Consider the following 24840-nt stretch of genomic DNA (forward strand, 5'->3'; position numbering starts at 1 on the left):
GAGACAACTTACAGAAGAGGAATGATCTACTACAAGAGCAGTGGCAGAAATCCACTGGGCTCGCTGAAGGCATCATCCACTCCCGGCCCAAAGCCCACAGGGTCGGTTGGCCTTTCCCCGCTGACACCGGCACCGGGGCAGAGACTTGTGCTGGCGGGCATAAAGTTTTCAAGTCCTTTTTGTTGGCTGGGCATGGTGCATGTCAGCCAGAGACTAGGGGATTCCGGCTACTGAGCTGTGGCTGAGTGCAGAGGCTGCCATGATAGGGTATGGAGAATAGGTGAGCCTTGGCACCAGACTGTGTGCCAAGTCTCCCCGTCTGGTCGGATTCCAGGATGCTCAGCCTTCTGCAGAGCCTTTGGATCTAAGGAGCCTGTCTGGAAAACCAGGGGGCAGGTGGTGTAGGACTGGCATTCTTAATTAAAAGGTTCTACCAAGCTTCAGGGGATCCAGAGGGGGTCGCTGATAACTCCAGAGATTTTACTGGACAAGAGGTCCCCCTTTTCTTCACTTCATCCACCATCGGTGGCAAAGTACATACCCAAGTGCCTAGCTCTGGGGAAGGGGAGGAGTGAGATCCGAGAGGCAGAGAAACCCTGGCAGCACCTGGAGTGTGGCTGTAAATGGTCCTCACTTCTCTCCATACCAAAATTTCTCTTGGCAAAATAAATAAATAAATAGATAAATTGGAGCCTGGGTCCCTTCCCTTTGCCCACGCATGCCTCGAGTGACAGTCTGAAGTTCTGCGATAGCTATTACTGCATCCTTGCGTACGAACACAAAAAAACTGGTGATTGTGCAAATGTCATAGATGAGAGAGAGTAGTAACACAGCCACTTGGGATTCCTGTAGCGCTTGATTGCCAAGCAGGTGAGGCATTTTTCTCCGGAAATACCGGGGCGTTTGCTTCCCGAAGCCGAGGATCAGACAGCAGAAGAGCTGGGTGTGGGTGGAGGTGACCTGTGTGTGCCTGGAGGGGCTTGCCTGTCGATTCGGGTGGGGTGGGGTGGGGGTGTGGAGTGGAGCCCAGGACTGAGGAACAGGAGTGTTCTGTGTTAACTGAGCCTTGCTGTCTGCCTGGCAGTGAGGTGACACTTCATCCTGTAGGAGACTCACTCGGAGGCTGCGGTCTAGGCTTCTCTTCCTGCTTGCCTGCTGACCAAGGTTGTGGTTGTCAAAGGGGTGGTCAGTGGCCTGCACCTTGATTTGGAAAGTCTTGTCTGTTTGTTTTCCTTGTTACCTCACATCAAGTCAAAGGGAGAAGACAGGGGAAGATGAAGAAGAAGGGGTGATAAAGCTGAGGTGTGGAGACAGGAATGAGGAAGCGCCAGGGAACACTGCCCTGTCTGGGTTGCGTGATGCTTGCCGTACCTTGGCGTTTGTTGGTGGGGTTCCTAGGGCTTGGCCTTTGTTTATCTTGGCTTGGCAACCTCTTCCAGGTTTGGGTTGGTTGCTGGTAATTCTGAGAATGACTGACCCTCTTTAAACTTATTTATACTGGAAGGGACCATCTTCCCTCAGATGGAGACACGAAGTCAGCCGGGGCTTCTGTCCCATCCCATGGTCCTGTCTCAGGGACTGTGCAGTACAGCCTGGGTCAGGTGGGAAATCCCTCCTGTAGCCATGTGAGTGAAAGAGAAGAGGGGCCAAGGTCACCTCCACTGCCCAAGACCACAAGGTCTCTCTTGACTCCTGTTTGACACTGAGGACTTTGGTCAGACAGGCAGCACACACTTTGTTTGCTTCAGGAGCCCGGCGGAGGAGGGCAGTATAGCCTAGGCCAGTGTCTTGGGTCCTTACCACTGTTTTTCCTAGCAGAGCCCCTTCTTTTGCTTTCTCTCTAGGAGGAGACCAGCAGCCCAATTTAGCTTTGCCTCAGAGTAGAAGTCCTGGGGGCCAGCCTGGAGCAAGTGAGCTCTGAACAGCGCCTGCCTCTGTCTGTCAGTCTTAGGGGTCTCACACATCACCAGCAGCTGCTGCTCTCTGCTGCCAGGGTCCTCCTGTGTGGGTTTGACACTACTTTTTATGTCATAGCCTAATGGGGGAGGGGTGTCCTGTAGCCCCTAGTTTTCCTCCACCCCGTTCTTTCACTTGAATCTCACTCTGCTTCTCAAGACACCCTAAACTCTTCTGTCAAAAACCCAGGGCCACACAGGACTGGGGAGGGTTTCTGAACCCTCCGTTTACATCGGTGAGAATGGAGGTGGCAGCAGATTCGGAGTTGCTCACAGAGAGTCCAGGTTCTCTAGAGGGAGAGAACCAGGAGCTTGGGGAGTGGGGGGGATGGAATTCTCTGGAAGGCTAGAGTGGGCCTTTAGAGTCTTAACAAATATGGGTGTCTGTACCTTCTGTTCCTGCCAGTGTGACTCCGGACAGCTTCTTGTCTTTTGTAAGGTTTCGTGAGTGGTGGGGTGGGTAATGAATGATCCTACCTGCTAGAGTAGCCAGAGTTTTCTCGGGTTTTCTCAGCCGTGGAAGTACCGTGTATTTGCATTGCCCAACGTGGACTGTTGTTGAGCAATTGAAACGTGGCCCTGTGGTGGCTGAAGAACTGAGCTTTAGAATAGATTTAAATCCAGTTGCACTAGGCCCTGTGTGGCCCCTGGCTTTCTAGACATTGGGGGGTTTAGGAAGTGCGATGGGATTATGGGAGTGGATGCACAGGAATTTAGGCACACTGACGGTCTCTGTAGGGTGTTCTCACATTGGGACAGATAAGAACCCCAAAATTCCCAAGGCCTCAGAGAGGGAGAAGGGAATCAAGAGGAGAGGAAGGGACCAGACTGCTTGGGCTTCTCTGAGCCCATCTCATTGTCACATAGCTACTCCATATTTCAGCCCTGCAGTGTCTCTGGCCCATCCCCAGTACCTGGAAGCAGGTGCCCTGCTGTTAGAAGGGATTGGATGACCTGTGTGTGGTTGAAAGGTGGCCTACTGGTAGGGTCAGATCAGGACCACATGTGTTTGACCCGGGCCATATCATGATCATGAACCACTCTTTGGTTCCAGTGCCCACAAGTCTTTCTATAAAACCTTTTTGTTTTTTTAAAGTGCACGCATTGGGTCAGAATCAGCCTGTCCAGGGGCTCTTACCCACTGGTTGGTTGTCAGCAGCACTGTTGTGGTCCTGACAAATGTTTGCAGACATTGCTGAGCGTCCTGTCCGCCAAGAACCAGAGTTCCCTAGCAGTGGCTGAGAAGACCTTTGGTATGAGGGAAGAATCAGGCTCTAGACCTGGGAGATTTCCCTCATTTCTGTCTTGATCTGTGGAGAGCGATCCCTATGGCATCAGAGAGGTGGGAGGTCTCCTGTCTGTCTGAGAAGTTGGTTTGAGAGCGAGGAGATGGTGAGACAAGTGCCTGAACTTGATTTCCACGGCCTGTGAAATGTCTCCACGTACTTGAGGAAAGGGGACCTGCTGACCTTCTGAATTTTAATGTAAGCAGGGGACGTGCTCTGTGCTTGTGAGAGCAAATAGAATAGGGCTCTGTTCTGCCTACTCAGTCTGCTGTGTGCTACCTCGGTTTCCCAGTGAGCCCCTGTCCTCAAAATGTCAAAGCAGTTGGTTTCATTTGTAACCCTGACCTGGTGAGGAGACCCCCAAAATTTAATGAGCTGCCTCAGCAAGGGTAATGTGACTTTTACAGCCTGTTGAGGGGCAAGGGGGAGATTTGCATAATGCTCCAAGGGGGGATTAGGTGGCTGGGGGTTGCCATGGCAACCCTACAGGGATGAATTGAGAATTTTTCCTCCTCACAGGAGTTGGCCAGTGGAGTCTGGGAAGGTGGGGGAGGGGACAGGGGGTTATCCAAGGGGAGGACTGAGGAGAGGGGAGGGGGATCCCGTGGATGAGTGGGCAGCTTGGGGGGAAGGTGTAATCTGAAAAGCCCCCTCTGTTCTATCCATACAAGCAGGCTCTTTGAGAGCCGTCTCCCTTCGTAGGGGTTGGGAGGCAAGCAGTTTAATGTGTTTGGGAACCAAGAAATTAAAGTGAACAAATATTTAAAGATTATTGGATCTTGTTAACAGGAAGCTGGATGGGTGGAAAGTGAGAGTTAGGGAAATGAAAGTCTTAAGGAGTCTTAGAGCCCGGGCAGGGGCGGGGTGGGGGGGGAGGTAGGGGGTGGGGGTTGTCATTGTGCTCAGTTCCGTCTTACTGTGTAGGGTGCTTCCAACCCCCCCCCCCCGAATTTCCAAGAGCCCTCAGCATGCTGTACTCCTCCACACCTCCTTGGTGCTGCAGAAAGGCCCGGTGGGAGGACAGCCCCAGGGTGCAGCCCCAGGGTGCAGGCTCCTGATGGGGGTTGCAATTTCTTCCTCCTCAGCCCCACCCACTCTCGTTTTTTTTTTTTGTTTTTTTTTTTTTTGGCCTGGTTCGTAGACCTCTTACCAGAACAAGGAAGGCCCATTGCTTTCAGGAAAGTGCCTAGAAGGGTCATGTCACCACTCAGAAACCCCAGGCTCTCTTGCTGGGGTGGCCCTCGTGACTTCCTTCCTCTCTGCCCTCCTCTGTTCCTCCCTCTCATGGGAAGGGCACAGTGCCTGATGCAGGAGGAGTCTGTTGCACCCAGGCCAGCTTTGCCATTCTTGCCCTGTAAGACAGAGATCTTCGGGGTCATGCCGAGACACAGGCGCTTCCCCTGTACTCCATCTTCCTAGCATAAAGACTCCAGCAGGCTTCCTCAGAGGGTGTAAATATTTAATGGTGTTGTAGTTATATATAATTTGATCAATATGTCAGGGCTAAGAGGTCCTTTAAGGAGGCCCACCTATCACTAAGCAATCTGTGATGTAAGCCAGCACCCCCTCCCTTCTCGCTGCCCCCACAAGCAGCAAGCATCATCTCCAGGCTGCTAAATGGGTCATTTATCCCTTTCTTAGTCCTCAGCGGGGTTTGTAGCGGGGAGGGAATGGGTCCTGGGAACACCATCCTGGCTTTTGTTCCCTTCCTTGTTGCTCCCCCTCCCCTGATTTTCTTTCCTTTGTTGATAAATACCACCTGTCTCAACCCAAGGAGAAACTGCCTGGCCAAGGGTACCATCTTATTCAGTAATTGAGGGGCTGTCGATTTAGAATTGCCCAGGAAATAACAGGGGATATGTCAAGTCAAGACTGCCCAGAGATTTTGTTCTGGAATTTTCTAATACTTGCTTGCTGGGTGGCTATGGAGCCCTGGTTCTGGGAAGGTAAAGGCCAGAGCCACTTCTGTCTACACATAGCTACTGGCCCCAAACTCTTCTCTTTTTAATTCAGGATGAAGCAGGTTCACTTTAGTTACTCCAAGAACTGAGTAGGTAAAACCTGGTTGAAATTGGAGTGGGATGTAGGCTAGACTGAACTGGGTTGGACGTCATTGGTTCAGTGTGGCTTTGACGTGTACTTTGCACATCAGGTAGGCAGCTGTCTATTCCTTGTCTTTCTCACTTATATCTGGAAATGGGTCTCTAGATTCATTCGATGACCATCCATGACACTGCCCTGATCCTCATGGAAGAAACCCTTATTTTAGAGCTCTAACCTGGAGCTTGGGAGTGCTGGGCAGGCAGACATGCTGCTGCTGCTAGTTTTGGTGAAGGAATGTTTCTCTGTGCACTGAGACATCTGTACACATAGTAGGTACTTTGAGATACATCATTACTGCTTGTATCAGCTGATGTCCTGTTGCTGCAACAAAACACCTGGCCAAAGCAACTTAGGGGGTCCCTGGGAGATGTCTCAGTTGGTGAGATGCCTGTACTGCCAACTCGAGGACCTGGATTTGGATTCTAGTCTGCTGAAATGCATCTGGACTCTCGTTAGCAGAGATGGACAGAGGCAGGCTGACTGACCGCCTGCTGTTCACTGGCTGGCCAATCCAGCCAAACTGATGAGTCCAGAGTTCAGTGAGAGACCCTGTCTCAAAAAAAGGTATGAATGATCAAGGAAAGACACCTCTGAGTTGACCTCTGGCCTACATGTGCACATGGCACATGGACACATGCCTACACACAAACATGCATATCCCATACACACACACATAAAGCAAGTTAAGAAGGGAAAGGTCTTGGCTCATGGGATAAGCACTTTCTCCTTTTCATATATAGGTTAGGGCCCAGCTCATGGGATAGCATGTCTGTATCTAGGGCAACTCTGTCTTCCTACCACCTCAGCCCCACCCAGAGAGTCTCACTGGCATGCCCTGAGGTTTATCTCCTGTCAGGTTGTTACTACTGGCCACCATGTTTCTCTTGCTTGAGGCTCTAGGACAGTTGCATGCAGCTTAGGTACTGGACAGATTGAATGTCTCGTGGGAAGATTGGACTTCAGGACCCAGCCCTAGGGAGCACCGAAGGCTTGCCCGCTGTCCCATCGCTCATCCAGCTGTCAGGGTGTGTCTTGGTACACCCCCCACTTCCACATAGGCATTTCTGTGGCTCTCTGTTTTGCAGAGCCGGGTGAGGAAGTGGGAAATTGGAGGTCACATAGCAAGTCAGGCCGTTCAGACGCATGTGACCGTCTAAAGTCTGAATTTGGCCCCTGAGACCCGAGTGAGCTGCTCTGTTTGCCCCTTCCCTTTTCCAGGGAATGGGAAAGAAGGCCTGGAGATGAGAAGTGGGCTTGCTTAAACTTGGTAGAGACATCTGGGAGTAGGAGCTGGGTCATCTCTTCCAGCTTTAGAGCTTCGAGTGCTCTTTAACGGGGCTGGTTTCTTCCCCGCCTCCCTTTTGGTCTAGCTGAGGTTAAAATGAAATGCACTCTCTCGTGGTGTCCCCAGGCACAGGCGACCAGGCAGTTTAAAGCTAAAGAGCGGTGAGATGGTCTATTGGAGGGACTGTCAGAGATGCTGTGTACTGTGTCAAGCGTGGTCAGCTGAAGGAGGCAGATAGGCCAAAGACTGACTGGATGCTGAAGGGCCTGCAGCAGCCGCTGGTTGCTGGGGGTGAGGGCTAAGGCTTGACGATGCCATACCCTCCCTTAACCTCAGGGTCAGGGATGGGTCTGAAGCTGGAGCAGATGCAGGTAGCAAGCAGATCGCTCTATTTCAGGGCATTCACAAACCCTCAGCCTTTGGCCTGATGTTGGGAGATCTTCCTTTAATGAGGAGAGGAACATGGGACGGGAGCATCGAAGATACAGGGAACAGAGTGCTCTTTGGGAAATGACATTCCCCCCCCCCCCATTTTGTTTTCTGTCATTTATTTGCCTAACAATCTCAGCCGACGTTCCTCCCAACACCCAGGTAGTGCAGATACTGAATGTGTCAGGACTCTGGTCCTTCCCAGAAACAAATCAGTAGCCTGGAACAGCAGTGTCTTTCTACCAGCAGCGCTGCCACCCTTGAACTGTACTTAAAAAGCACTTTGAAAGGCCATAGCAGCCTCCCCAGACGCCTTTCCCCAGAATGTTCAAAGGAAGCCACCCTCCCCTCCCAACCCCCCCCCCCTCGGGTAGATCTGAAGACCAGGCTTACCTGCGGAGAACCACGCCTTGTGTCCTCAGGAGGCAGGGAGGATGGGGCCAGGCTTGCCAAACCCTAGCGGCCACACCAGCAATGCATCGACAATGCATCGTGCCTGAGCGCCTGCAGTTTCCTAGTGCATGCATTAGCTCTAGTGTGCTGTGTGACCTGTCTTAATTGTTGAAATCACACATCTAGATTCTTGTCCCCCCGCCCTTTGGAACGGGTGCTGAGAGGTTGTTTGAATTGGATCAAATGCTGTTTGGACAGCTGTTGCAATCAGAAATGCTGTCAATCATTAGCCTTGACGGTCGATTTTCTTTCAAAATCATTTCTCTGAGCCATCTCAACCTACTGAAGTTTGGCTTCCTGGCCGGAAGTCATTTAGTGGAGTCGCTTAATGGGTGGGTGTCAATTTCCCCGTGTGGACGGTAGACTGTTAGTAGGCGCCTTCCTGCAGGCTGTGAGGGCTAACACACAGAGTGCTGGTGGCAGTGGGCAAGGTGGATGGTACCCTGTTACTCCTTAAAAGCCTTTATGTCTGGGCAGCTGGTTCCCCTTCCTCATTTAACACACTGGTTCTCAACCTTCCTAACGCTGCTACCCTTTAATACAGTTCCTCATATTGTGGTGAGCCCCAACCATAAACTTATTTTCATTGCTACTTTATAACTGGAATTTATTACTGTTAAGAATTGTAATGTAAGCCAGGCTGTGGTGGCGCATGCCTTTAATCCCAGTAACCCTACTTGGGAGGCAGAGGCAGGGGCAGTTCAAGGCAGAACTCTGTGAGTTCAAGGATAGCCAGGGCTGCATAGAGAAACCCTGTGTTGAAAACAGAAAAACCAAAACCAACCAACTAAACTAGAATCATAATGAAAATATCTGATATGCTCCCCCAAAGGGGTAGCAACCTACAGAGTGAGAATCACTGTTCTAATACAGCCCCCAAGAAATTGTCTGGTAATTTTCCTATTCATCTTTGGACTCATTAGAGTACACAGCAGCCTGTGCACAAAGATGGGAATGGCTCAGTGTGTGCTTCTGTGTAGATGGAAGAGTAAGAGAGATGTAGTTACAGCTCATGCCAGGAGGGAGGGCAGGTAACAGAAGCAACGGGCAGCCCAAGCCCCGAGACCGTGAAGTCCGGTGGTTATAGAAGTTCTCCAGATGTAGTGTGCAGTCCTCCACCTCCCAAGTGCTCTTGGTGATGGGTCGGAATCCTTTCTGCCAGGCAGGCCTCTCTATCATGCTTGAGCCCAGGTGTCAATACCATGGGCTTCTAGAATGTTCTTCTTGAGAGTTGTTCTGACAGTTCCTGTGCTCAAGGTGGATGAAGTAAGGAGTGACGGCTTCTCTGGGGTACCAAGGCCTTGACCTGAACATGGCTGCAAAATCCCAGCGGATCCCTTTTCTTAGTGATAGAGGACGCTGGGCTCTAGACCCGGTAAGGTGGGAGAAGTTTCCTGTAGGAAACCAGTAGTCACAAGTTTCCTATAGTTTGGTGAAGGAGAACACAATGCCTTTTAATTTTCTCTAACCACCAAGACTCTGACCCTTGATCTGATGAGTAGAGGATGTAGGCTCTGTCTGAAACCCTTGAGCGCTGTAGTAGTAGTCAAATGGCTGGGATCAGGGTCTTCCTCCTCGTTCTTGACTGTATGTGGAGAATTGATACGGCAAGGAGAGATCCAGCGAGTTGGCTCGTGCTTGGCCTGTCTTGGCATAAACATTCACCCTGTTTAAAGGGCTTAAGCCATTGCCCACCCCTACCTCCCTTCCAGCTGACTGTCAACCCTTTCCCACCACAGCCCCTTCCACAGATCTTATCCACATAGGGAATTGTGGCCATAGACATACTGCGACATGGAGTCTACATATACACGCACACAAACACAGAGGAGGTGGCTCAGTCACTAACACCCTTGCTGTGTAAACATGGGGACCTGAGTCCAGAATTCCAGTGCCTATGCAAAAGCCTGGCATGTCCATGGGAACCTGCGACCCAGGGCTGGGGCTCGCAGTCAGGAGGATCCTAGGAGCTCGTTGGCTTCTCAGTCTAGCTGAACCAGTGAGCTCCAGGTTTACTAGTAGACTGTCTATGTAAATAAGATGGAAGGTAGAAGAGGAAGGCACCAGATGTCAGCCTCTGGGCTCCACGTACACATGCACATATACGTGTGTACAGGCAGCATACGGGCACCACACAGGCAAGAGAAAGAATGAATACTGGTAATGTTATTCTTTGGCCAGATATTTATTGAGCACGTACTATTTTCCAGTCATTGCTACTCGGATTGTTTGAGGCAAGAGTGCCTGGGCCGGGGCGCTTCCTCAGCACCTGGGCTGATGATCCAGCGTTGGTGTTTTGCCTTTTACAGGTCCTGTTCTTAGCAATTCGTTCTCTAACCCTAGTGAGATGCAGGCAGGCTCAATGATTTCAGAGATCTGGCAGAGTACAGCTCTCACCCGACCCCCACCCCACCCCACCTCACCCCGTCTTTAGTCATTGTCTGAGCAAGTGAGAAGGGTCCTGTTTTGGGGCGGGGTGCACTTACTTCTTCCTGCTCACGTAGGCTAACTTAGACTACAGAGTGATCCTCTAAGAGCCCTTAGAGCAAGGATGGCTGACATCCCTGAGGAAGGCCAGAGTCGCTGTGGTTAAGAGTCTTGCAATCTATAGAACAGCCAGCCCAATGGAACAAACAATTTGTGAGCAGTGAGGTTGAGAAACCTTGACGTGTGTCATCTTTGTTGTTGTCTGCCATCATTGTGCAAATGGGGGTCCCACCAGCTCTTAAATGGGATGCTACCCACCCTATTCTCAGAGAGCTTTGAGATTGGGGACCATACTGATGCAGACGGAGTCTGGGGGACAGTCCTTCACAGTCAAGAATTGCTTTGCTACAAAAGCCTGGAGCGGTGCCTGCTGGGTAACACTGGCCCTGTTTCTGAGGAGACCCAGCTCTTCCCTCTTGGCCCTGACCCACCCAAGAATTTACCCTGGACTGGGCAGGTTCTCTGGGTTGTATCATCTGGCCCCATAGGACACGGGGCTGTTAAGTCAGGGTCTGTCCTCTCCATAAAACAGGAGACATTCTCTTTAATGCCCAGTGGACTCCAGACTCTTACACTGGCCCCAGGAATTCCCCAAGGCCAGAGTGTGCTGGTGAGTCTTCAGAGGGCATTGTTTTTATCTGAGGCACACTAGATTTTGCACGCAGAGTCATCTGACATGCAGATGATCACAGGCTTTTAAAAGGCTGTTGTCATGGTTTTGTCAGAAAGATTGCCTAGCTGATGAAAGCTTTGAAGGCTGCTCTGAGACCTTCCTCCTGGCTGCTCAGGGTTCAGACAAGATAAGAAAGCCAATTCCAAGAGTTGTCTGTCAGCGTCCCAGGCCTTCCTGCTGGGCTCAGTTAACCATTTAGCAGCACTCTTGATCTGCCATCTGAGTCACGCATGGTCCCACTGGACATTCTTGGTATTTTAAACATGGGCTTTACTGGGAAGCAGGGGCGGGCAGAGGAGCGATCTGATGCTTTGTGACCAGCTTGTATGAGGGTGTAGGGAGGGGCTGGAGAGATGGCTCAGTGGTTAAGAGGGTCTAGGAAACCTTTGGGTTCCATTCTTAAGACTAGGGCCCTAAGGACTGAAGACTGACCATAATGCAGGGGTTAGAAGCAATGGTCAAAGTGGAGGACGAGGGGGTCACATGCCACTGCATATGAGGCTTGCTTTGGGAGAGCCCTTCCTTCTTGGTGCCCTGGGCTCTTGCCTTTGACCTCTAGTTTGGAGCATTGGTGGGCAGCACAGTTCTCTCAGCACTAGATTTGTTTGTCACGGGTTTTCTGGAGTGGTCTTTTGTTTTGATACAGTGGGGATTCTTTCTAGAGGATGCAAGCCATTGACCTGAGTCTCACAAAGACCACGTCCCCAGTGAAATGGGAGCTTTCTAACACATACTGGAGCCCATGTGTAAGGGGCTTCAGAGTGTGTGTGTGTGTGTGTGTGTGTGTGTGTGTGTGNAGAGAGAGAGAGAGAGAGAGAGAGAGAGAGAGAGAGAGAGAGAGAATGTGTGTGTGTGTGTGTGTCTGTCTGTCTGTCTGTCTGTGTTTCAGTGACTTGACTTGTGGTCTCTTTTCCTTTGCAGACAGAGATTGCAAAGAGACTGAACACGATCCTAGCCCAGATCATGCCTTTTTTGTCACAGGAGGTAAGGCCTTAGTCTCTTTCCTCTTCTGCCTAGGGCTGCCCAGCATGGCCAGTTCCTGAGGCCCAAGCCCCACCCTAGCTACCATACTGATCCAGCTGGCAGGATTAACAGGCCTTCTCCGGTGACCCGGGGGCAGGGATCACATCACAGGGACCACGTGCTCATTTTCCAATAGGAGAATGGTCCTCTGCCACACCTGAGGAGGGTCTCATCATCTGCTACAGTGATGAGCCCTGTGACCAGTGTCCTTCCTACACTTCACCACGGGCCTCAGCTTTCCAGGGTCGAGTCCTATACACAGTTCAAGTAAGGCTGGTTGGCTGGTGCCAAAGACCAGACCCGGTGTGGGGTGCCTTTCCCCAGGTGCTAAGTGCCCTTGAAGGTCTCGTCACTTTCTAAGAACCCTTTGGGGGACAGCCCCCTTACCCTCCCAGTGGAGGCAAAGGCTGGACTCAGGAGCATTTTGAGGAAGGTATCTCCAAAGAGGTGCCAGAGGTGGTGGGGCAGACCTCTGGCTCCCGTTTCTGTCCTGTCTGATCGCACTCCAGCAGGGCCAGGGCCCACCCTATATTTATTCCCCAAGGAGGCTTGGACCCTATCAGCTCCCTGCTGTAGTTCTGGATCTGAGATAGCAACCCAGGACTGACTAAATACATCTGAGAATTAGATATGGCTCCTGCTCCTTCTTCGCTTCTGGGAGTGTATAGAACTTAATTTTTAATAACAGACTTGAGTTTTTCAAGGGCCATTTTAGGTTCGTTAGGCAAGCTTGAGTGGAAAGTACAAAGTTTTCCCAAGCCTCTCCACACCAGGCTGGAGTGTCTGTTAACCAACACATTGTTGTGTTTGGAAGACTGAGGCCGAGTTAGGATTTCCTTGGTGAGTCTCACTTTCTAGCCAGACTCTCAGCTCTCTCTCTTCTGGTAGCCATAGATGCAGGTTTCTTCTCAGCCCTTTAAATCTAAAGCCCACATGTTCTATTTAATTCACCACTAGCCACCGTAGCTTTGTGTCCTGAAACATGGTGTCCTGTGTGATTACAGTATTGCCCGGAAAAGCACCACTTCAGTATGTAACACCGGATTAGGTTCTTAGTGCACAGAACAAAACTTTTCCTGAATGTGGAGTTGAGGAGGTCATGGGCCAGTCTCGGGAACTCATCTCTGCTTTCCTTAGAAAGTAGTACATGCTCATTTAAAGACTGAGAGAGTGTGGCATCACTAAACACCCATATCCCTAAGTCCTGGGCCTCTTTCTATCTTCTCTGGGAAAGGGTCCTGAGAGACTCCTGGTGCCCCGTGTTGGACGGTATTGAGGGTGGCTGTGCCTTGATCATGCTTTATTTCCCAACAGCATCAGCAGCAAGTGGCGCAGGCCGTGGAACGCGCCAAGCAGGTCACCATGACGGAGTTGAACGCCATCATCGGGGTACGTGGACTCCCCAATCTGCCTCTCACCGTGTGTATAGCCCTTTTATTCCTCTCATTTACCATGACCAGAGATGAACTCTGACCTTAGGTGCTCTCAAAGAATGGCAGCCCCAGGGCCCATGGCATCTCTAGGCAACCGAGGGCTCAGATTCACCACATTGTCTCCTGGTCCCCAAACTAAAGAAATACCGGACACACTTTGAGTCCACCTGTAACTTTATTAGCTTCCACATCCCCAAAAAGGTACTGATCAATTCCTGGTTGCTACCCCTCTTCTCCCTTTCCCACTCAGGCTGCCCTTCTTTGGCCTCCTGGGGTCAGAACCATCTCTGCTGTTTATTGATGTGCACCGTGCTGTGACAGTATTGGGGTTGGGGTTTTGCTGTTCCATGTGTTGGGCTGCATGGCTGAGCACCCACACACATCCTTCAGAGTTTCAGCTGTGTACCTGGATGGAACCTTCTAGAAGCCCCACCTCATCCCCCAACAGGGAGTACTCATCCTGTAGTGCTCTGTAGGGCCCTCAGTGAAGAGAAAGAAGAGGGTGGGCTAGTTCATCTTTCTAAGCCTTCCAGGCTGTGGGTGTGGCAAAGGGATCCATGGATACAGACCCCTCCCTCAGGATTGTCGTCAGAGTATGTGGTTACTGAGACCTTCAGTAAAGGCAGTTCGGAGGGTTCCTTCTAGTGTCAATGTCTGTGGGAGCTCCTGGAGAGTGGAGGGCTTAAGCCTCCATTGATTCTTGGTGTTGAGGGGAGAGTAAACCCAGCCTGTGTGGGAAGGGCAAGAAGTTGGTGCTGGGAAGCAGCAACCTAGGGAGAGAAACCCTGATATTCTAAAGCTTGAAGTATCTCCTGGGATTATCCAGCTCAGGGTTCTCTTTAAGAAATATGTATATTTTTAAATTTGCTTTCTGAAAATTTTTATTGTACCTACAATGTAGTTTGATCCTATTCACCCCCACCCCCGCATTTTTTATTGAACTCATACGTGCCATAGACCACACGTATGTGCTGGAAAAGCATGCTCCATAAGAGTCGGTTCTCTCCTCCCACCACGCCAGACTGCATAACCAAACTCAAGTTGTCAAGCTTGGCAGGAAGCCTTTTCACATCCTGACCCACCTCAGTGCCCTCCCTGCCCCATTGTCCACTTACATTCTCCCGCTTCTTCTGGATCCCTTCTTCCCCCAGTCTCCCTTTCACTGAGTTCATTTAGGGTTTCCTGAGAACAGGGGTGGAGCGTGTGTGGGACATTTACTGGAACAAAGAGCCTGACACTGTTGAAACTTGGGGCCAGATAATTCTTTGTTGCCATGTACAGTTTCGTCTATTCAGCAGCAGCAGCCTTGCTCTGTACCTACTGGGTGTGACAGCACCCCTCCCCCCCACACACATACACATACACATACACATACACATACACATACACATACACATACACAAACACACACACACACATACACACACACACATACACACACACACACACACATACACCCACACACATACACACACCCTACACACACACACACACACACACACACACAATCTGTGCACTCCAAATGTCTCCAGATGTTGCCTGTCTGCATGGGCACAGGGCCCTCTGGTTGAGAACCACTGGTTTAGTCTACTACCATTATTTCACAGAGATTAGCAGTCAGGCCGGCCTGAGAGCATCCCTGAGCATGGCCCGTGTCCTACAGTGGTGGTGCAGGGGGTTAGAAGGGGGCCTGAGCCCCAGGTTGTCTTTAGAAGTCTTTCTCATCTGCTCCTTGTCTTCAGAGCAAATTCTTCCACCAAGCTACAGGGGCTACAGTCTGGTCCCATCTCTGACTCTTTGGAATTAAAATCCACATATGAAAATACTTTTTTTTCCTTTTTCTCGTTGAAGGAAAAAGTAAAATCGGGCAGCAGCGCAGCTGGATTGGCTCCAGCTCTTTTAAGTAGCGTTTAGGAAGCTACAAGTTAGGTCAAGGCGGCCCTAGGCAGATATTGGAATTCAATTAAAGCCCACGAGTGGGGCCTGTGACCCCCATTTTCAAGGTAATTGCTTCTCAGGCTCTGAGTGAATGCGGCCGTCGCCCTGTCATTAGGCAGGCAGCCGTCTAATCGCTGCGCGCCTGACAGAGCCTCACAAGGCAGGGACTGCCGACAGCTGGGGCACCCAGACTGGGGAGCTATGCTTGACTGCCCTCCAGCGAGGGGCTTGTTCCTTTTCTTCTGGAGGCGAGAGGGGAGCCACCCTGCTGAGATAAGGGCACAGGCAGGGGCAATGCTCCAGTCTTGATTTCCTCAGATAGAAAGGTTTCTAGTGGCACGTCTGCTCCAGTTGGCTGATTTGTGGCCTCCTGACATGGGGCTGGAGTCTGGGGTCTCCATTTAGCTGGGCTGCTAGCAATATGAGGGATGTGGATGTAGCCGGAAGCATGTCACAGGGTTGAAATCTTGTGGGAGAACAGAAGGACAGGTGAAGGGACCTGGGCTTCTGGCCATTCCCGTCCCCCAGTTCCCAGTTGGTCCTTAGGGAACTCATGTCCCTTTGGATGAGATAGGCCTAGAGATGGTGTTCCTTTTTAGAACTTACCTTTGTACGCACAGGGCTGTGTGGTGGCCTGGGAGGTGGTGGACTCTTGGCTCCTTGGTCTGGGTTGCCTGGAGAATTAATTATTTAGTGGGTGGTATGTGCAGTGTTGACTTGGTGGTTTTCTTAAGAGGGAGGAAAGAGGAGGAGGAGGGAGGTTGGAGTTGGAGTTTGTCCCAGACTGCAGAGATCTGTGAAGCGCTCTCAGGGCTTCCTGTCTTCCGCCAGGTGGTGGCCGAGTAGGACGGATGGCTGGACAGGAGTTGGGTGGTAGAATTTTAGAAGGGATAGAAGGGCAGAGGACTCTGCCTTAGCCCAGAGTCTGAGGGAAGTAGGGGATTGCTGAGTTGGGATCCTGGTTCAGGTTTCTGTTGTTTAGTGTAGTTACTTGGCCCCTGGGGCTGTCCCATCTCCGAAGTAGGGATAGCAAAGGTCATGGTGACCTCTAAAAACTGCTGCCAAACCCAGAGGCCAATGCTGCAGCGAGCCTTGGGTATACCCACTGGGCTGTGTGAAAGACTGGGAGAGCGAGTTATCCCCTGTCTTCCCAGGACCCTGCCCACCCCATCCCGTGCAGCTGCTGGCCTGTTTGACTCTAGAATTGAAGCAGTTAAGACAACTCCCCTCAGTTTCACCCAGATTACGAACCTGAAAACCGAAGCATCTAATCAGCCAGCAGAGGCATGAAGCGTGAGGTGTGTAATCCCTTTACACACGCTCCTCCAGCAAGCTCTCCCATCAGCCTCTGCTGTGGGCCATTCCTGCCAGTCCCAGACCGTGCGCACTGGGCACTCAGGGATGGAGGGCACAGGAACCACCACGGTGGCATGATGTGTTTGTGTTTGGTTATGAAATGGCCAAGGATGAAGAAATGATGTTCAGGAGTGTGCTCGGTTCTGGGTTTCTCAGCCCTCTGGGGATTAAGGCCAAGAGGGAGAATCACTGAAGAGCCAGTATTAGGAGAAACAGGTGAAGGCAGGTGGCCTCGGTCTGTTGTTGTGACATTTCTCTGCCATTGAGAAAGCTTTCCAGTTGAGAGCAGTGTGACCCTCCCACTCAGACTAAATCGTTTGAGTACCTTGCTCTCCGAAGCCACCAGAGGACAGAAACGCGGCCCGAGAGTGGCAGCATCCTGCTCGCCTGCTGAAGGAGGTGACACAGGCCGTGCTCCTTCCTACCTACCTGTGAATCGCTTCATCGCCAGCTGCTCCTGGCCCCATCAGGGAGAGCATTTGGCTTCGCTCTGAATTGCCGCCAAGACCATCGCTGGCGGAACCCCCATCCAGAGGGCACTGGCATCCGGATGTGTCCGTTCTCACCTTGTGGAAGAATTTACAGCTTGGGTCTTCCATCAGTCTGTCTGCTGGCCTCCGTGGTACCCTCAGACCACCCCAAGGAGACCAAGACCGTGTTTTCTGGCAGTGCAGAGCCAGCTGCTCTGCTTGAAGATAAGAAACGTCCATGTTGCATGGAAGCTTCCTTGCCTCTTGCAGAGGATACAGACCCTGAGGAGCATTGTGGTAGTGTTGGAGACCAGTCATGTCGTGCCACCGCCGCTCTTGTCAAAAGTTTTTGCTGTGGATTTACTAGTGGATATTTGGGGAAAACAGGACACCTGTCTACACGACTGACCCTGCTGCTCCAGCTGTCTCTAACTAACTGGGCCTCCAGAGCTGTGTTGCCACCTTTGGATCAAGCTCTCTGCCCCTCGTTTCTCCACTTATCTGCTGCTAACCTCCTCCAGCGTTTCACTTACTCACCAAGTGTGGGTAGAGGGATGAGCCCGGACTTGTTGGAGGTGCTAGATGGGTAACGCACTGGCTCTGTCTTCCTGCAACTCATCAGTTGTTTAACGACAATGGCGATGGTCATGCCCATTTGCTGAGGTGGCTGGCACTCGGACTTTGCTTTTATATGGAATAATGGGAGTTCTGCACAGCCCAAGGGTGAGCTTCACTTTGATGCCCAGTTTTGCAGATAAGGAAATGGGCCCAGAGAAGTCAGGTGACTTGTCCAGGGACTCAGCGCTGATAAAGGAGGACGCTGGAAGTCCCCACCTCCGGCAGCTTTGCGTGCATCCAGAGCCTGGGTTCTTGAAACTGGGAAAGGAAATTTCCTTCTGACCAGAAGAGTGGGAAGGGAATCTGGCCAGGACAGAGTGGGCAGGGTGGGAGAGGAGACCCCCACACAGCCTCACATGTCTGCAGCCAGCAACACCCTCCACGCACGCTTTTGTCTCCTTAAAGCATCTTGTCTCACCAGTTCCTCTGTACCATACAGTGCAGATTAAGTACCCAGGTCCTCACCTTCTGGGCTTTTATTAAGTAATTATCACCAGCCGACTTGAAAGGGCTTCCCAGCAAGGAGTTTAAAACCAACAGGGCCCCAGTGGAGATTCTTTGTAACATAATGTCTAGATAAAGCTGTGGGGTCCAGCCATGCCATGGAATACTAAATACTCATTCAAAAGGGAAGTGTTTTTTCCCCCCTTCAGAAGACCTTTTAAACCGGGCCATATAACAGTGTGGACAACAAGAGCTCATTTGTGGAGGACTGCATGGAAAAACTGGAGATGTGAAAAATCTAGATTCTAGATGGCCTGACAGCCAGCGTCCTGCGAGGTGGAATGAATGGGGGAACTTAAAAAGAGCAAAACTTAAAACTTAAAAAAAAAAAAAAAAAAAAAAATTCTTACAGTGAGCCTGTGTTATTTTTGTAATAAGATGTTAAAAATTCATTTTCTTTAAAAGGGAAAGTGGGGGAGCTGTGTTTTATCTCCCATTGGAGAGGAGTCCAGTCTTAGCTGAGAGGACTGGAGGCCCTGTGGTTCTGCTCTGAAAGCTCTCTTAGCTTAGGTGTGCTGTGATACAGGCAGAACCACAGTCACATCACTAAGACCCGCGGCCACCAAAGGCTTGCACAGGTGCCTAGTGGGGGGTGGGGGGGTGTCATTTCAGGTCCTCTGTGGTCCAGGATGCCAACCTTACAATATAGAGCTAAGAGATGGAGCCCCCGGAGCCAGAGGTGTAAGACTGCCAGGACAGCCTTAACTTGGAGAGCTAGGTCAGCAGTCGGTTCGGTGAGGGGATTGTGGGCAGCTTTCTAATCCTTGGTCAGATCTCTGTAGGCATTCCTCAGGTGCCGTTGACCTTGAAAACTGCTCGCTCTTTCACAGTGACGGGCACAAGCTCCGTCAGCCCATGGCCATCTTTCCTTGGCTTATTATATCTTTGCGTCGCATCTCACTCACCTTTTTCCCTCTTGCTTTGAACGTTCTGTAGATGATGCTAGTGGTTGACAGATAAGAGTCCAAATCCCATTTAAAGTAATGGAGCTTGGGCTGCCCGTTCCAGTGCCTCTCTATCAGTTTGCTGTCTGTAAAATGGGCACAGTCACTGTTGCCTGTCAAGAGTTATGGGTTTTATTTGGATAGTGTCCAGGAGTTTATATGCACATACAGGTGGTATTGGTCCCTTTCTCTTGGGGCTAGTCTGGAAAAAAAGTGTGTGCACGAATGGGGACAAGCATACCCAGTGCCCCAGCCAGTCCCAAGAAACACTTCCATCCCTGAGAAATGGTTGATACCATATAGCCTGCCCTACAATGCCAATGGTTGTTGGCAGCCTTATGAATAACAGGTCATTCTGTCTTGGCTGCTGGGGAAGCATGGATGCCTCTGAGCAGAATAGGGTGGGGAGCCTTGACGTTAGCAATGGGAAGAGGTGCCAGGCAGCAGGGTCCTGGGTTGGCTTGGGGAGGAACAGAAGAATGGATGTTAGAACAGTGTGAGAGCCCTGTAGAAATGCCAGTGACTGCCACGAAGCCCATTGAGCAGTGGCTGCGTGCCAAAGCCCACATTACCTTTACTGTAGTCCCCTGCCGTGGCTGCTGCCTCCTCCCTTATGCAGATGAGAAAATTTGTGGCTGCGGGAGTTTGGAAGTCCCTGACCCAGGCTTACAGAATCAAGACTAGAATCCTGGCCCGTCTGGTTTCAGAGGTTCAGCTCTTCATAGTTCTGTGTTCTCTCTCCTCTGAGGGCCAAGGGCATCAGCTTTGATTCCACCAGTCCTGGGACTTGTCTGCCTTGGCCTGCCCTGTTCCGACTCTTAAGGCAGGCTTCGGCTTCTTTAGAAACCCAGTCAGGGAGGCTTTCCCCAGGTTCCAGCTTCGGGTGGGAGGCTCTGGCTGCTGATGTTAAAGGCATGTACGCATGAGCTATGAGCTTAAAAATGGATTCCTCTCCATTGAAAGGACGCCCTAGTCCTAGCGACCGTGTGGGTTTTAAATGCATGCATTATTTATCTTGGGATTGGAAGCAGGCATGGGAAACTCTGTCCTGATGCTGGAGCTGGGGGGTGGGGAGGGTGATGTTTAAAGACATCAGTTCTCCACGCTACAGTCCATTAACAGATTTTGTTGAGCAAGATGCGCATGTGGCCAAGGGGGAAGGTTTTGGGGGGGGGGNGTTTTCCCTGTCGCTTCCCGATGGAGGAGCGATGGGAGGGGCGGAGGTGACCCACCCTCTGCCCTTCCCGACCTGTCTTGGCTTACCACCAACTTCATTACAGCAGCAGCAGCTCCAGGCCCAGCACCTCTCCCATGCCACGCACGGTCCCCCGGTCCAGCTGCCACCCCACCCGTCAGGCCTCCAGCCTCCTGGGATTCCCCCAGTGACAGGAAGCAGCTCTGGGTTGCTGGCACTTGGTGCCCTGGGAAGTCAAGCCCACTTGGCGGTGAAGGACGAGAAGAACCACCATGAACTGGATCACAGAGGTGTGGCTCTGGCTGGGCTGGGCTGGGCTAGGCGGGGTGGGGGTGGAGCTGGAGGGCATACTGTAAAGGGACGTGACAAGTACTGTCACCTGAAGCCTGGTGTTAGCTAAGACTTGGAGCCGGCTGTTGAGTCTAGTGCCTGGAAATGCTGTAGTTCCTGATGTAGACCTCGGTGACAGTTTGTTTATCTACAATAGCCCCCATATTCCCAATAGCACCCTGCCTATTCTTTAGGGACAGCCTGGCATGCCCTTCAGGGTGCTTTCATGATTGCATTGGGCACCTTTCTTAAAAGAGCTTGAGTTGGGGCCTTATTGTAGCCTTTTGTTGCTACCTTCCTGGATCTCTATGTCTCCACTGGGAAACCTTCCAAGAAGCTGCGCTGCTCGGGGTGTTGCTCAGTTGGTTAGAGTGTTGCCAAGCATGTCCGAACCCTGAGTTCATCCCTTGGCACCATATAAACCAGGGGTGGTAGTGCCTGCTGGTAAGTCCAACACTGGGAGATAGAGGCAAAAAGGGAGAAAGTTAATGGTAATTCTCATCTGTGTCGTGAGTTCAAGGCTGGCCCAGGGTATTTGAGACCCCTGACTCAGATTAGTGGACCATCTGTAAGTGTAGGGTCTCAGGAATTCTCCAGCAGAGAAATGATTAGAGATGAGGAATGGAAGCTCTTGCCCCGGCTCTCTGAATAGCACTATTGGGGCTCAGGAGGACATCAGAGGGAACAAGGACCTGGCCTCACGCAGCCTCTTTGTAAAGCTGCCAGCTTGTACTTTCGGTTGGCTTTTAGGTATTTACTGGGCCACATAGTCAACATCTTCCAAGCTCCCAGGGACTTTTAGGGAGGAGTTGCCATCCAAGCCTTAGTCCGTGCTGTATCCTAGGAGCCAGTGGCAAACTGTTTTGTCCCTTCTTGACAGAGGAGAGGACAATAAGAGCTGCTGATTAGCTGGACTGGTGTGACCAGAGGCCCAAGCTTCTGGGGGCTTTTTGGCAAAGAAACAGAGGATGGTGTTAAGAAAGCAAAACAGTAGAAGTCAGTTCCAAATTGCATTTTTTAAAAAAGCAATAACCTTCCCTGCTCCCACTTACGATTCTAGAAAGTACAGTGAAAAGCAAACCACGATTCTTTTGACACACCAGGAAGAAGGCTAATGGCCTGGATTCTAGGCCATGCTGGACACCGGTGGGAGGGGGAACCACTGGGATGCCATATACTGGACGTGCCTTCACTGCACCCAGGGAACTAGAGTCAGGCTAACCAGTGAGAGGTGGCTTTAACAGATCACAAAGGTCAGCTGAGCAGAGAGTGACCTTGTTTTTTTCCCCCTTTGTTTTTCCTTGTGGGTCCTGACCTTCCTTTTTTCCTGGCCTTCCTGCCTCTCAGAGAGAGAGTCCAGCACGGTAAGTGAGGGTGCTCTTGGTGTAGGGGTGGGTATGGGAGGAGGATGGGCCTGCCTAGAGGCCTGGTCCTAGAACTACAGGCCTGGCAAGTAGCCTGTCCTGTGCTACCCACAGCTAACCCCAGTTTCCCGTTCTGCTCTGTGGGTGGAAGCTGGGGTTTTTATTTATCATTTGTTTATGTGTGCCCAGAGCTGGAAGATCTGGCTTCAGGACTGGTGACAATGTCCATATTCAGTACTAGGGGTAGTTACTGTCTATCATAATATAGGAGTTGCTGTTCTCTGTCGTGTGACCTCTAAGTCCCCCTTACAAAGAGACATGGTCAACTGAAGCCATTAGCCCACGCCCTACATCTTCCAAGGGGCTTTTTGGAGTCACTGGCCTGAGCCCCGCGTTCCCGACGCTTCCTGGGTTGATGGTTCATCGGCCCTGTAGGCTGGATGCCTGCTTCCGGCATAATCCCGAGCCCTCCTTTCTCCAGATGCCCGAGGTTTCTCCCCGCTCTGCACTTTGACTCTGTTGAAGAAAGTGCTAGCAAGTGGGTATTAAGGCCAGGCCGACGGCGTGTCTGCCAGCTCAGAGATTTGCTGTAAATCTCTCTGATCACACCGAGGCTCCAAGGTTCTGTTTCAAGTGAATAAGCTCTCTGAATAAGCACAGTGGAGTCTGGATTTAAAAAAAAAAAAAAAAAAAAAACCCTCCAGCGATTAGCGGAGCTGTTTTATTCTTCATCGCAGAGCTTGTACCGGGGACCATCTTAATCTGCTAGGATGGCTCTCCTTATTACTTCATGTTAAGTAGGACTTGGAATGTCAGGCCTTTAACTAGCCGTCCAGGCAGCATCCTCCTCAGAAGCTCCCTCTGCCCGACCCACCTTCCTTTCCAATCCCTCCCTCTGTCCAGACTGCTCTCGTCCCTCCCATTAGCTGTCTCTTCTGCCCCGCCCGCTCCCTTGGGCTCAGGAATGGCTAGGCACAGAAGAAAGGATTGATGAAAGCCGAAGTCCATTTTGATTGCTTTGGTGTTGATCCTTAAACAGTGGCATACTTTTGTAGAGGCAGGTTTCCCACGTAGAAGTAGAGCTGGAATAGGTATGTCCACCTGTGTTGTCTCCCAGCCCCACCCCCAACCTCCGCCCCCCCCCCCAGCTTCAGTCCAGTCTCAGCCTTATGAGGTCGTAGGTCTTGACCTTGGGGCCCCAGTCTCCTTCTGCACGTCCCGGGGATTACCCTGTCTGAGGGCCTCTCAGCTTTGATAGGCAGACCCCCTGTAACAGGGCTCATTACTTGGTCAGCAGGAGGCCTTCCCCAGGAAGTGGTATTGAAGCCCAGTCAGTACCCACTTCTTCATACCTTTTCGCTTGTGGCTTTGTGCCCTTGCTGAAAGCTTTCTGCCAGAAACCCAGAGGGACCCCCAAGTGCACAGCCCTTTCCCCCCCATAATGTTCCTGGCATCCAAGCTAGGCCACCTCAACACGGGGACTGGAGAGTGAACAGAGATGTATCCCATAGCATCCTAGGGCTGGGCAGCTCAGGGAGGGTACCGGTGGGGGGTGGGGAGTACTCTGGGGGCTGTATCCTCAGGCCATGGTGTTGGATGGTGGAGATTGAAATAATCAGCCTTAGGAAAACAGCTTGTCAACAGTCAAGATCTCCGGCAGGAAGGACAAGGCTGTGTCAGAGAGGGGAGGGGGCCGGGTGGACAGGCTGGAAGCTGTCCCAGAGGGGTTAGTCTGGAGTCCAATTAGAGGTAGCTTCATTCATATTTCCTTGCCTAGCTGAAGCAATAAAAAATACTTAGTTTTTTGGCCGCCTGCCAACCAGAGGCGGGCTGGATCGATGCCGCTAAATGCCTGACATGACTCTCCGGTAGCGGCGAGGGTTTTCAGCCTGACTGCATGAGAAGAAAGAGTTCCCTGTTCTCGCACTGGGTCGCAAGGAGAAACACGAGCAGCCACCCCGTCCCCTCCCTCCTCTCCATCACCCGCCTGCGCAGGGGCAGCCAGCCTGAGGGGCTAGAAGCATTTCTGCTTAGCACGGGGTGGCCGCCACCATCGGAGGAAATGAAATGAAATGACGGTGATTTTTTTTTTTTTTCTTTTTCTGCCTGTGCTTGCAGCAACTAATTGAATTGCGGCTGTGAGCGCATCGCCGCCGCTCGCCCGGCTGCGGGGAAGGTTGAGCTGCAGTTCCATTATAACCTCCATTTTTTTTTCTTCAAGGCTTGATAACTCTGCCATTTTAATTTGCTTCAGGCAGAAACTTGGCAGGGAAGGGCTGCCCAGAAAACCGGCTTAGGAAAGGAAATTAAGTTCTGCGGCTGGCTCCCTCCCACACCATTCCCCCAAACCCATCCACCTGCTGGCCACCCCGCCTTGTTCCCTGCCAGCGAACCCCATCCCTGGGCCAGCATTGGCCTCTAGTAAAATGGGGAAAGGAGACAAGAAGGATCACCGTACCTGCCTTCAGTGTCCCTCTTTGTGAGCGCATCGTCTTGCTCTGGAGCCCCACACGACTTTAGCATGCGTCTTTAGCATGTGTGGGCTTGTGGCCACTCTCGTCCCTATAGTTAGACCGGGCGGGGTCCTCTGACTCATTCTGTCACTCCTAACATTAATGTCAGTCTGAACATGGGTAGGTTTATCAGTACTTTTCTTATCACTATAAGAAGATAACTGGAACGAGGAAGGGTTGGTTGTCTCGTGGTTTGAGGGTGTACAGTCCATTATGGTTACATTGTGACTTGGAGGAAGCAGGAATGTGAGGCGACTGGTTACATCCTGGCCACAGTTAGGAGGAAGCTGGCCTGTATCAGAGCTTGCCTATAATCCTCTGTGGCCTGTGTCTGCCAGCCAGAGCCCATGTCCAGAAGGTTCCAAGGACAACCCCTCCCCCCAATCAGCTGGGACCCCTTAGCCTGTGGGGCACTTCACATTCAAACAGTGGTAGGGTGGTGCTTGAGGTAGCCATTGAGCTCACTGTATCCTGAGGGGTT

General features: G+C 51.5%; 1 protein-coding gene across 13 annotated transcripts in view; it reads left to right on the forward strand.

The window, feature by feature from the left end:
- Nucleotides 1-24840, forward strand: part of Tle3 (TLE family member 3, transcriptional corepressor) — a 45999-nt gene that overhangs the window by 9193 nt on the left and 11966 nt on the right. For 4 of the 13 annotated variants that reach the window (XM_021206726.2, XM_021206723.2, XM_021206728.2 and 1 more), the window contains exons 5-8: nt 11593-11655; nt 13009-13083; nt 20238-20442; nt 21830-21846. In XM_021206726.2, the coding sequence (XP_021062385.1) occupies nt 11593-11655; nt 13009-13083; nt 20238-20442; nt 21830-21846 (360 nt within the window). Of the gene's footprint in view, nt 1-11592; nt 11656-13008; nt 13114-20237; nt 20443-21829; nt 21847-24840 lie in introns of all 13 variants that reach the window. The other 9 variants (XM_021206721.1, XM_021206722.2, XM_029543819.1 and 6 more) reach the window with 3 other exon arrangements.

Source organism: Mus pahari, chromosome 10, assembly GCF_900095145.1.
Source record: "Mus pahari chromosome 10, PAHARI_EIJ_v1.1, whole genome shotgun sequence".
Taxonomy (NCBI): domain Eukaryota; kingdom Metazoa; phylum Chordata; class Mammalia; order Rodentia; family Muridae; genus Mus; species Mus pahari.